This window comes from Dipodomys merriami, unplaced genomic scaffold, assembly GCF_024711535.1.
Source record: "Dipodomys merriami isolate MVZ:Mamm:240054 unplaced genomic scaffold, mDipMer1.0.p SCAF_2, whole genome shotgun sequence".
NCBI classification, from domain to species: Eukaryota; Metazoa; Chordata; class Mammalia; order Rodentia; family Heteromyidae; genus Dipodomys; species Dipodomys merriami.
This window is the reverse complement of record NW_027203381.1, coordinates 68452421-68464686: the sequence shown is the minus strand read 5'-3', so window position 1 is coordinate 68464686 and position 12266 is coordinate 68452421. Positions and strand designations below refer to the sequence as shown.

At 41.4% G+C, this 12266-nt stretch overlaps 1 protein-coding gene across 15 annotated transcripts in view; it reads right to left on the bottom strand.

Annotated features, from left to right (window-relative positions):
• The window catches only part of Dlg1 (discs large MAGUK scaffold protein 1), a 209356-nt gene extending 202000 nt beyond the window's left edge, over positions 1-7356 (bottom strand). For 5 of the 15 annotated variants that reach the window (XM_070029900.1, XM_070029901.1, XM_070029902.1 and 2 more), the window contains exons 1-3: positions 6482-6683; positions 6041-6090; positions 5187-5318 (exon numbers count right to left, since the gene is read on the bottom strand). In XM_070029900.1, the coding sequence (XP_069886001.1) occupies positions 5187-5318; positions 6041-6059 (151 nt within the window). In that variant the 5' untranslated portion in view covers positions 6060-6090; positions 6482-6683. Of the gene's footprint in view, positions 1-5186; positions 5319-6040; positions 6091-6481; positions 6687-7323 lie in introns of those variants that run through there. The other 10 variants (XM_070029894.1, XM_070029895.1, XM_070029896.1 and 7 more) reach the window with 5 other exon arrangements.
• Positions 7357-12266: the final 4910 nt, after the last annotated feature.

Sequence of the window (12266 nt, the reverse complement as noted above, 5' to 3'; positions counted from 1 at the left end):
AGTATTACAATGTATATTTCACAAACTATAAGCAGGGATTAGATGTCAGATCAGTGTACAAAATAATTTATTTAAACACTCCAGACATTCTTTGACTCACCAGTCACATAGTATTCCCATTAACACTCCTTAAAACAATGTACATATATTAAAAAACCAGAATGTGAAATGGCTGATTCCTGGGTTTGGACAGAAAGTAAGTACAAGATGAACCTGGAACATCTTGTTAAGTCAAGATGTAATAAAATGTTCAGAGGAACTCCACTGGCTAAATCTGAGACAATCTGAGCACCAGAATCGTTAGCATAGTTTTAAAAAAAATGACAAACCATTAAAAAAAAAAAAGAAGTATTTCATTTCCAGACAGACAGACTCTAGTGGGCTTTATCACAGTAAAAAAAAAAAAAAAAAAACCAAGTGAGAAATGTACAAGAACGGTGGTGGTGTTGTTAGCAAACTGTAACTTCAACAACCACAGTAAAGAACTGCTTCAAACCAGGCATGAGTGGCTAATACTTGCAATCCTAGCTACTCAGGAGACTGAGCTGAGGATCATGTTTTGAAGGAGACAGAGCTGAGGCTCACAGTTTGAAGCCATCTCAGACAGGAAAGTCTGAAAGACTCTTTATCTTCAATCTATCACCAAAAAAGCCAGAAGAGGAGCTGTGGCTTGAGTGGTAGAGAACTAGATTTGAACAAAAGCTCAGCACCCAGACTTTGAATTCAAGCCCAAAGACCAAAAAATAAATAATGAAATAAATGAAAACCTGCTTTACCACTTCAAGCTAGAATCATCAATAGATTCTAAGTGAAAATTTGTTAAAGATATGTATATGGTGCTAAAATGTCTCTCCCAAAGGGGAAAATGACTAAAGAGAAATACATAACTGGGTAATCAAAATTAATATTACCAAGGAAGATGACATTGTATACATCTGGATATATAAATTCCTAACCTAGAATATAAAATCTATTTGTTTTGTTGTACTATGGTTTGTACCTAGGACCCTGACTGGCTAGGTAAGTGACCTCCCCAATTTAAACTATGCTACAAAATCTAAACTATTCATAAGCAAACATCTGACAAGCTCAAAACAAAAGACTTTATATTAAATCAGAACTTTCAATATAATGTCATAAAAGACAAAGCAAGAATATGCTTAGAAGAAATATTTATGGATTTTTTATAGCTGATTCTCAGTTTCTAAAGATAATTCAGCCAGAGCCAGCATAATCAAAACTTTTGCAGAGATATAATAAGCAAAACTATTAATAAATGAATAACTCAATTTAATTAAATCAAAAACCACAAGTGGAAAGTTAATAAACTTACTTTCAATTGCAAAAAGTTTTAGCTAACAGTCTAATCCATGTCCTGTTATCTTTTCCTTGCTCAAACTATTTTTACCAGCAATGTATTAGGGTTCCAATTTCTCTAGATCCTTGTTTTCAGTTTTAGGATCGCCATCCTAATGAGTGTTATTCTGTGTATTTTGTCCTTAACCCTAGTTACAGTAAGATGAATATTTGATTCTCCAGTTGTAGAAGCTGGGTACAAGTCAGCAGGTTGTTATTAAAATAGAGAGTTATTTCAAATAACAAGAAGCAAAATATGTATAAGTATACCCAAGAGATGAAATCCCACCTAGTAAAGATACCTGCACAGAATCCTGTACACAAGTAAAACAGATGTGTTTTCTGATTCCACAAGAAGTAACTGCAGGGATATAAACTTGTATGAAATCTCTAAGGACTAACAAGGTCACTTTGAATCCTAGACACCTTTAAAATCAGGAAATGCCTGAAACCACTGTGGATTAGAATACCTGAGTTCTGACTGTAATAACATCATATCCAATCTACTTAATTCACAACATGTTCAAATACAAGTACAAAAATTGGGCCGGGCGCTGGCAGCTCACGCCTGTAATCCTAGCTACTTGGGAGGCTGAGATTTGAGGATTGCGGTTCAAAGAAAATCCATGAAACTCTTATCTCCAATAAGATATCTCAAACTACTATTACTAAACTCAGAGAATAAAATAAAAAGACTTATCTCTCCCATTTTTTTAAAAAAATTACTAAGCAGGGAGCAGGTGGCTCACGCCTATAATGCTAGCTACTCAAAGGCTGAGATCTGAGGATCATGGTTCAAAGCCAGCCCAGGCAGGAAAATCCATGAGCCTATTCCAGTTAACCACCAGAAAACCAGAAGTGTGCTGTGGCTCAAGTGGTAGAGTGCTACCCTTGAGCTGAAGAGCTCAGAGACAGTACCTAAGACCAGAGTTCAAGCCTTATTATCAACCAAAAAATAAATAATTACTAGAACATTTTGGGAACAAATGTGAAGCTCATAAACAAATTTTAAGACATAATTACTATAAATATTCAGCTTTAAAGAAACACCTTAGCTGAAATTCATAAAGCTAACAAAAAAAGAAAAGAAAAAAGTACCACTTTCAATAATTTTTAAATGAGACAATATTTAAGGATACCACTAAGTATAAGAATTGGAATAATTTCTGCATTCTCCTAAATCAAAAATTATTACCAATTATAAATTGCACCATTATTTCATATTTCCTTGAGTTCAAAAAAGCACGCCAATTCAAAATGATACACCCATCAGACATGGTGACTTCTGCCTGTATTCCTAACACTTGGGAAATTGGGGCAGGAGAATCTTGAGTTTAGGGTCAGCATGAGCTAAATGGTGAGACTCTGGCTAAACAACAAAAAAAAAAATCCAACAATAAAACATATGAGGGTCAGGGGAATGGAAGGTAAGAGATAGTCTTATTAAAATGCACAACATGTACAACACAAGCCTCCTTTTGTACAACTAATGTAAGCTAATTTTAAAAATCAACAAAAAAGACATATGCCAGGGGTACTGGTGGCTCGTGTCGATAAATCCTACCTACAAAAGGGACTGAGACCTGGAGGATCAAAGTTTGAAGTCAGCCTGGGCAACAAAGTCCTCAAGACTCCATCTTCAATTAAAGAGTAAAATGCTTGACTAGGGGTGTTGCTCAAGTGGTAAAGTACCACCTGTGAGAAAGGAAGAGGCCCTGAGTTCAAGCCCTGGTACTGGTGTGTGTGCACGCATGCACACACACTCACGCGTACACACACAAAGTATATATTCACTTAGAAGATGCCTCTCAACTTTATAAACACATTAAAATACTTAAAAATAAGCTGGGCGCCGGTGGCTCACGCCTGTAATCCTAGCTACTCAGGAGGCTGAGATCTGAGGATCACGGTTCAAAGCCAGCCCGGCCAGGAAAGTCCATGAAACTCTTATCTCCAACAAAACCACTAGAAAACCAGAAGTGGCACTGTGGCTTAAGCGATAGAGCACTCGCCTTGAGCTGAAGAATGCAGGGACAGTGCCCAAGCCCAGAGTTCAAGTCCCATGACCGACCAAAACATAAAAATAAAATAAAATAGAATAGAATACTTAAAAATTAGTATATTAGAACAGACATACTTTCATGTTTGCCCCTCTAAATACAACCCAAGATAAAGGAATCTAATTTATATAGCATATCAACTAGAGCCCAGAGGTAAATCAATCTATAACACAAAAACTCCTACAAACCCATATAAACTTCTTTTCCAAACACATGAAAAGTCAATACAAATTCAATTTTTAAAAGATCAACAAATAAGCAATGCTGACACAAGTACAAAAATATTCCAAACAAATATAACAAGATAATTTAATTTAAACAAATGATTTCTAAAGTATGGAAGTCAATAACTTAAACACCTAATGACTTTCAAATAATTCAGGTGATGGGCTGGGAAGGTGGCTCAGTGGTAGAGTGCTTGCCTTGCATGCATGAGGCCCTGGGTTCAATTCTTCAGCACCACATAAGCAAACAGAAAAAAAAGGCCAGAAATGGTGCTGTGGCTCAAGTGGTAGAGTGCTAGCCTTGAGCTGAAGAGCTGAGGGACAGCGCCCAGGTCCAGAGTTCAAGCCCCATGACCGGACCCAAAAAAATAATAATAATAATAATGCAGGTGATCAAGACCTTTTAATCCAATAGTCACAAGTGCCAGCACAGAACACTCTCAAATACTATAGAAAAAACTGAATGAATGCATGATTTTTCAGTATATACTATAGACACATGGACTAGTTTCTAAATTTATGGGCTTAAAGTACACTGTGACACTGTTTCATAAACAAGGGAAAGATGTAAAAGAGAGAGATCTTAGCCAGGTGTGGTGGCACCTACCTATAATACCAACATTTGAGAGGCTAAGGCAGGAAGATTAACAAGCTGGAGGCCAGCCTAGGCTATAGAATGAGGCTGTCTTAAAGCACAAAGATAAGACTTTCTGAGAGATACGTGAGGGACCAGAGACAAGTCACCTTGAACTGTATTTTGGGGTTTATGTACAAAATACTATAGAATGAGGTTGTCCCAAAATACAAAGAAAACATTTTCTGAGATATGTGAGGAAAGAAATAAATCAGCTTGCAATATATATTGGGGATTATGTACAAAACAGAAGATTTTGCCTTACTACTTTAGCTTCTAGGGGGGAAAAGGCATAAAAACTCATGGTTTCATTTCACTACTCCCATTATATAGTTAACATAATGACCTAAAATAAATGATTTGACATGCCAAAAACTGAATTCAGAACAGATGACCATTCATCTATCCAATTTTCCTTTAAAACAATGCACTTCCCTCAAATTTAAGTTACAGGTAACAAGTGTATAAAGTTGTTTGTGAAATAATGTTAACAAACAATACCTAATTTTACAGGTCTAAACTTCACAAACTCCACAAATTCAGTAGAAGCCTCAAACATTTTCAAGGACTCTAAGAAAAATACAAGTCAAATACAGAAACAAGACAATAGTAATTCAGTCATCACCTTTTGGGTCCTGAAATATTTCTACAACTTCACCATGTTTTAGTAGTTAATTCTAATATACAAAACACTGCTCTCAAAAATCACTGAAATAATCCTAAGTTTTTTGTTATTGGCTATTTTCAGAAAGGGTATTACTACTGATCTATGAAAACCACAACTCACTGAAAATGTTCACTGAATGCATCATATATCGCCAAATACATTACTCTCTTAAGTTTAAAATCACTGAATTTAGAGAAGCATTAAGCCTAGTTGACACATAATAGCCACAAAATTGTAATTCCCACCTATTAAAGCCTGAAAGAGGTTGCTTTGAAATATGTTAATAACTCGTTCAATGGAACTTCTGAGTTGTCTATCTTCAGTTTGACTTAGTTTTGAGCGATAATCTTCCAACAGGTGCAATGCTCTCTGGGTATCTAAAAGAAAAAGTTTAATATTATTATATATGTATCTAAATGTACATATAAATTTTTTACAAGAAATCACATATAAGCACAAATGGTTCTACAAAACATCTAAACAGTTCCTCAAATCCCCTAAATCAATAGTTCATGTAAACAAATTCCCTAGGATGAGCAAGAAAAATTTTAAACATTTATCACACCAGGGAAAAAAACAACTAAGAAAGTCAGCAGTTTGTAATCATGTACACTAGTACTTTACAACAGTAAAAGTCTACCTAATCAAAGTATTTGAAATTTAGTTTCAGATTATTTGGTAGACAACAAAGGCAGTTCATTCACAATTTGTCAATATAATCCAAATTCTAAGTGTTTCAAAACATTAGTTCTTAGTATCTCACAGTTGCCCACACAGTAAGGTTTAAGAATGATAAAATTAATTACTAAAACACCAATTCAGAGGTTTTTTTTTTAAAGGACAGGGTGGGACAGTTAACAGCTTCTCTAATCACTGAAGAGACACTGTAAAGTAAGTTTAACAAACGTGTAAGGGGTTTCCTTCTTCTGAAATGTGAGGATAGAATCCCTAAGCAATAAAGGTAGTACACGATTGTTTCTTTCGTTACACGATTGTTTCTTTCGTTACACCAATATTTTTTTTTAAAAAAGCCAATCACAAAACTGTCATGGGGGAAAGCAAGTGACATTCCCAAGAGAGTCCCGAAATAAATTCTCACCTTGCTTCCGGACCGGCATTTTTCTCCAGAATCAGGAAGCGGGCACACACCTTTAAAACACACAGACACAAAAGATCAGGGATTCAAGTTAAATTAGCATTTTCCTAAGAGTGGAAAAACTTCCAGCCTTATCAGAAATGCCCACATTCCAAAGTTTCCCCAAGTCAGAGGAAGAGCCTTATCCCCTCCGCAGGGCCAGCCCACCTAGAAACGCTTCCCTCCCGAGGTGGGGTCCCCCTCCAAGGCTTCCTCCTCCCCACATAGGTGCCTCTCAGCCAAGAAGCTAAGCAACCACACCCCCACCCACTCCTAGGGGGGAAGGCGCTCCGACCCTCGGGCCCCCCCCCACGCCAGCCGCCGCCGCCACCGGGGCGCGCGGCGGGGGATCTCCCGGCTGGTGCCCCCGCCCCGCTCCGCTCGGGCCCCCCTCCCCTCGCTTGCCTCTCTCCGAGCTCGGCTCCGCCAGCGGGGGCCGGACAGAACAGCGGCCGCTCTCCGCGACGCCCTCGCGCCCCACATGCACACCTCCGCGGGCCCCCCACACCTGCGGCGCCGCCACCAAGTTCCCGCGAGCGGCGGACGCAGGGTGCGCTGCGGCCGGAGTCGGAGCAGTTCCCCCGCCCGGCCCCGTTCCACGTACCCCGCCCCGCCCCGGGCCAGAGGAGCTCGGCAGAGGGGGTGAGGGGACGGGAGGGGAGGAGCTCCCTTCGGCGGCCGCACCCCTACGGCCTCTCCCGGCACCTTGGGACGCGGCCCGCAAACTCGCTCGCCCGCTCGCCCACTCGCCTCTGGGCCGCCCCACCCCCGGAACCTCGCCTCTTTCCGCGCCCCCAGCCGCTCTCCCCCCAAACTTTCCGCCAAGATGGCGGCCCCGAGCTGGATTGCCGCGCTCCCACGTGACTGCCTTCTCCGCGCTCTCAGCCAATCAGAAGTGAGGAGGCGGCTCGCACCGAGCCCCGGGCTCGCGGCGCCGCTACCTTTGAGCTACACAGGGGAGGGGGACGCGAAGCGGGTTGGGGAGCTGCGAGGGGGACTGGTGGGCTGTGCCCGGGGAAGCGCCTGGTTGAAAGGCGCGGCTGTCCGAGTGGCTCCGGAAACAAAGGAGTTGACACAGACTCTACAGGTGGTCCGGAGTGGCTTCGGGACAGCCCGCCGTCACGACGCCCAGAGCCCACCGCACGCGGCGGCCCGGAGCTCGGAGTGCGCCCCGCCCCGCCGGGTCGGGGTGCGGGAAGAGGGACGTGGCCTCACCTACACCCGACCCGAGACTTAACCCCACTGACCACGTGCTGCCTCCAGATTTCAAGGCTGGAACGATCGTCTGGCGTCCCCCGGGATGGGTCCCCAAAGGGGAAAAGCGGGCTTGCAACATTAATTGCGCCACCCACGTTTGGGGGCGGAGGAGGGCGGGACTTGGGGGGGAGAATACAAACTGGGGGTGGGGAAGAGCTCTATGTTGTACTTCATGTTTTTGCTGTTACCCTTCGCCTCTGAGTGAAAGGTTTGAGGAATTAAGCGAGAGAATGTAAAACAGGGAGGGTAATCTGATAAAAGTTTGAGGATTTCAGAGGATTTTTAAGTCTTAGTGGTTAATACCAAATACCACTGTGGTTCAGGGTGGGGAGAGATGGTTTGTTCATTCAGTTGTTCGTTCGTTCGTTACCCTACACTTTTTTACCGGGCCAGTCATCTCAGGGCTTACTCAAGTTCTGGCGGCCCCTTTAAGAACTCACCTGTAGTCTCCTTCTGGAAACTGAGCCGCCTATAGCCCTCCCTGCGCCCAGGTGGTTAAAAACTCCTGCAAGTTAGAGCCTAGCTAGTTAACAGTGACTCACTCCCAACGGGGCAGTGGGGGAATCTTGGAAAGCCCTCCAAGTCACTGCCCAGCTCTCCCAACTTCTGAAAGATAAGGATCTCCCTTCCCTGCTGTGAGGTCCAGGAGGAAAAATTGGCCCAAGGTCATCCAGAGTTAATGACACAACCGGAAACCCTGGATAGCATTTGTCAAAACCTTCCAGTACATCTGACAGCATTTCAGTGCCGCTGGATCCAATCAATGATGGAGGGAAATCCGAGGAACCTTGGGCGGTACCCATAAAAGCCATTCAAGAGTTAAGCTAACCCCTAGTTTCACTTTTGGATTCCATTTCACAATACTAATTTTTAAGAATCCCAAAATTTAAGAGCTCACTTAGATCCATAGTTAGTTGGAAGAAACTGAGATCCATTAAGTGAAAAGAACTTCCTCAAGGCCCTATAAGCTACTCAATGACAACTCTCCCAGCCCAGGGCTCTTTCCACTATGATTGTGGACAACTTGATAGCGGTGTTTTTGGATACTGGCAGCAGAGGGTTTTTTGTTTTGCTTTGTTTTGTTTTTTGATTTTTGTTTTTACCTTGCTAGATCAAACGTGCTAGGATCTTGAGCAACAGTTAAAGCAACATTACTAGAAGAAATGGACAGCAGAGTCCAATGGGGTGGACTCCTTAAAGGGGTTATTAATAGTGAAAATGTTTGATAGCATACGTTCATTATATTATCATTAGGTCTTAAATTGGTGAACTGCCAATGGAATGGTTAAAAAAAAAGAGCCATTTTGAGAATAGAATTTCTTTAGAATTCTGGAGGGAGGGAAGTCACTTGCTAGGCATTTGGGATAGAAATAAATAAGATCCAAGCTCTGCTCTCCCAGTACCCAAAGCCTCATAGCTCATAGACTAAGGCCAGTGAGCTTTTCCCATGAATCATCAGTGTTGTCTTAATTGTCCCGTGGAGAAGAAAAAAAGAGGAGCCAGGAGTCAGAGGCTCACTCAGGCCTGTAATCCTAGGCTGAGATCTGAGGATCAACATTCAAAGCCAACCTGGTAAGAAAGTCTGTGAGACACTTATCTCCAATAAACCACTAGAAAACCAGAAATGGCTCTGTGGCTCAAGCGGTAGAGTTCTCGCCTTGAAGAGTGCAGGGACAGTGCCCAAGCCCAGAGTTCAAGCCCTACAACCAACAAAAGAAAAAGAAGAAAAAGGGAGATATGTACCCTTGTCATCCACTGTGAAAACCTTATTTGGTTGTCAATAATATCTAAAAACAAGATTGAAACCAGTATTCTGCCCTTAGTAACTAGGATTGGTTCCAAGCCTAGTATGAAGGGCTTTTCTATTTGTTCTCCATTTCTGTCCATCTATATTAGGTATTTGTAGGTGTATGACAAATTTCTTAAGAGTTTAGGAGCTTGGGGCTGGGAAGGTGGCTCAGTGGTAGAGCGCTTGCCTTGCATGCATGAGGTCCTGGGTTTGATTCCTGAGCACCACATAAGCAAAAAGAAAAAAGCCAGAAGTGGAGCTGTGGCTCAAGTGGTAGAGCGTTAGCCTTGAGATAAAAGCTAAGGGACAGCGCCCAGGCCCAGAGTTCAGGCCCCATGACTGGACCCAAAAAAAAAAAGTTTAGGAGCTTAAAACATAATAGTTGAGTGACTTAAAAAGCAACATTCTGTGGACCATGAAATCAGGAGTAGAATAGTTAGGTGGTTCTGGCTCAGGATCTTATAAAGTTATATCCAAGTTGTCTATGAGGGTTATAGTCCTGGAAAAGCTTATGTATGATGAAGGGAAGCTCTTTCAACATGGTTCATCCACATGGCCAATGCTTGACATTGATGAGTGACTTCGTTTCTCATCAGGAAGACCTTCTATAGGGCTGAGTTTCTTTCTCCCAGAACAAGTGATCCAAGAGGACAAAGATGACACCACAATATCTTTCATGTCCTATTCTCAGAAGTAACACTATGTCTTGGTTCATTTCAGCTACTATAACTACAAAGAAGAGATTTATCACTCACAGTTCTAGAAGTTTAGAAAGTCAAAGTTTGAAAAGTCAAGTTTAAGCTGGGCACCGGTGGCTCACACCTGTAATCCTAGCTACTCAGGAGACTGAGATCTGAGGATCGCGGAAAGTCCGTGAGACTCTTATGTCCAATAAAAAACCACTAGAAAAGCAGAAGTATCGCTGTGGCCCAAGCCGTAGAGCACCTGCCTTGAGCTGAAGAGCGCAGGTACAGCACCCGATCCCAGAGTTCAAGCCCCACAACTTACCAAAAAAAAAAAAAAAAAAGGAAAAGTCAAGTTTAGACAGATCAATAGCCCAGCAGATCTCTGTTACTTTCTTGCATCTTTATATAGAAAAGCAAACAAGCTTCTTTAGACCTCTTTTATAAGGGCAACAATCTCACAAGGGCTCTACTCTCATGACCTAAACATCTCCCATAGGGAAATATTCAAGGATGTGAATATGAGAAGGTAAGAATCATTAATTGCCATCTTGGAGGATGACTACCATTTCACAACATACAATGACATTTGTTTTTTTTCAAATAACTTTATTTTCTTAGAGTTTTCTTATTTTTGTAGCTAAATGCATTAGGGTCCAATAGAGGATCTGATTACTTTACCAACCTCTGCATAAAAAAAAAAATCTATATACATGCATACACACACACACACACACACACACACACACACACACACACACGAATAAAAGAAACTACTTCTACAGGAAGTAGTTAAAGTTTATTTATACAACTTTGCAGCTCCAGGCTTTCAAATCACAGGGAAAAGTCTCAAATCTCCCATTCTTTGATTGAGATGCCAAAGATCTGATCTCAGTATTGTCTCACAGTTCCAAACTTCCCAACCAACTTTCTATCCCAGCTGCCTATGTAGTTTCACATCTCTTTCTTTGTCTTCTCCCTATGTCCAGGCCCCTAGCTTGTCTTCTGTTAAGATGTCCAGGCCCTGTCAGATTCTACTGCATCCTTAAAAAGAAAGGATGTAATGCTTAAAAAAAAAAAAAAAAGGCTATGCCAATCTTTGAGATTCTTATCTCTAACCAGCCAAAAGCTGGAAGTGGAGGTATGGCCAAAACACATGAGAGTACAAGGTCCTGAGTTGAAGCCTCAGTTCCTGCACATGCACACACTCACAATAAAGAGAAAGGAAGGCTATGCCAGTTTAAACTGCAAGAAGAGAAAGTGTCAAAAATGATGGAAGTGACTATAGTGGTCAGATGGCTATGAGAGAGCCCAGTAGCATATCCTGGTAGAACACTTTAAAAGAGATCTAGACAAACAAAGATCAGGAAAGAAGAGACTAACTGGAGCAGTCAAGTATATGAAACATCCTTTACTCCAGGACCATTTTGAGGGGGAAGAGAGGACTCCTGGGAGTTTGGTTTTAATCTTCAAAAAAGGCTTATTTTGTATATCTAGGGGACAGAGCTATACCCAGTAGATAAAAATTATAGACATGCAGGAAGTTCTTACTTAACATGATTTGTCAGAACTTTAAAAAATTCTCAAAGGTGCTGGGAGTTTTCTATCAGGAAGAAGTTGATTGAACCCATGAGGGAATCCTTGTTGAAGAATGATAGATCTAAGACAGAACATTAAGCTAAATAGTCCCTGCTATTAGTACCATTTTCTCTATATCAAGAATCCAGTCTACCCTGTTTAGGTGGTACCAACACTGACTTCTTTCTCAAGCATAATTCTTATCAGAGTAAAAGACACATGTTAAAACTAATTCCCTTTAAAATGTGGACAGTTGCCCATCTCCATTATTAGTAAATTCGCATTGAGCTCATGCTTTTTTTTTGTTCAGTTCTGGGGGTTGAACTCTGGATCTGGATGCTATCCCTAAGCTCAGGCTAGCACTCTACCACTTGAGCCACAGCACCACTTCCGGTTTTCTGAGTGGTTTATTGGAAGTAAGAATCTCACAGACTTTCCTGCCTGGGCTGTCTTTGAACCATGATCCTCAGATCTCAGCCTCCTTATTAGCTAGGATTACAGGCATGAGCCACTGGCACCCAGCAAACTCATGCCTTTTAATGGAAGATCATCAGCTTCCTATGCTATAATGGGTTCCTAAGTGGACGTTGGACAAATAACTGCCTCCCATATAAACTTGAATACCCTTCTACTTGTATAGCCTTCTGCATAGTGTTTAAAGACAAATTTAATTCATTTTAGTCTTAAGGAACCTATGAACAAACAGTATTATTTCCAACTTTGCAGAGAAGGGCACTAAGGAAGAAAGAAATAACAGTGCAGGACACCATAATTAGTTGATAATAAAGCTAAGACTGCTTTCATTCATTGTTTTCATTACCATTAGTTGTCTTTCTAACTTAGCTTCTTTCTAAAGTAAAAAAACAAAGTGTGTGTGTGTGTG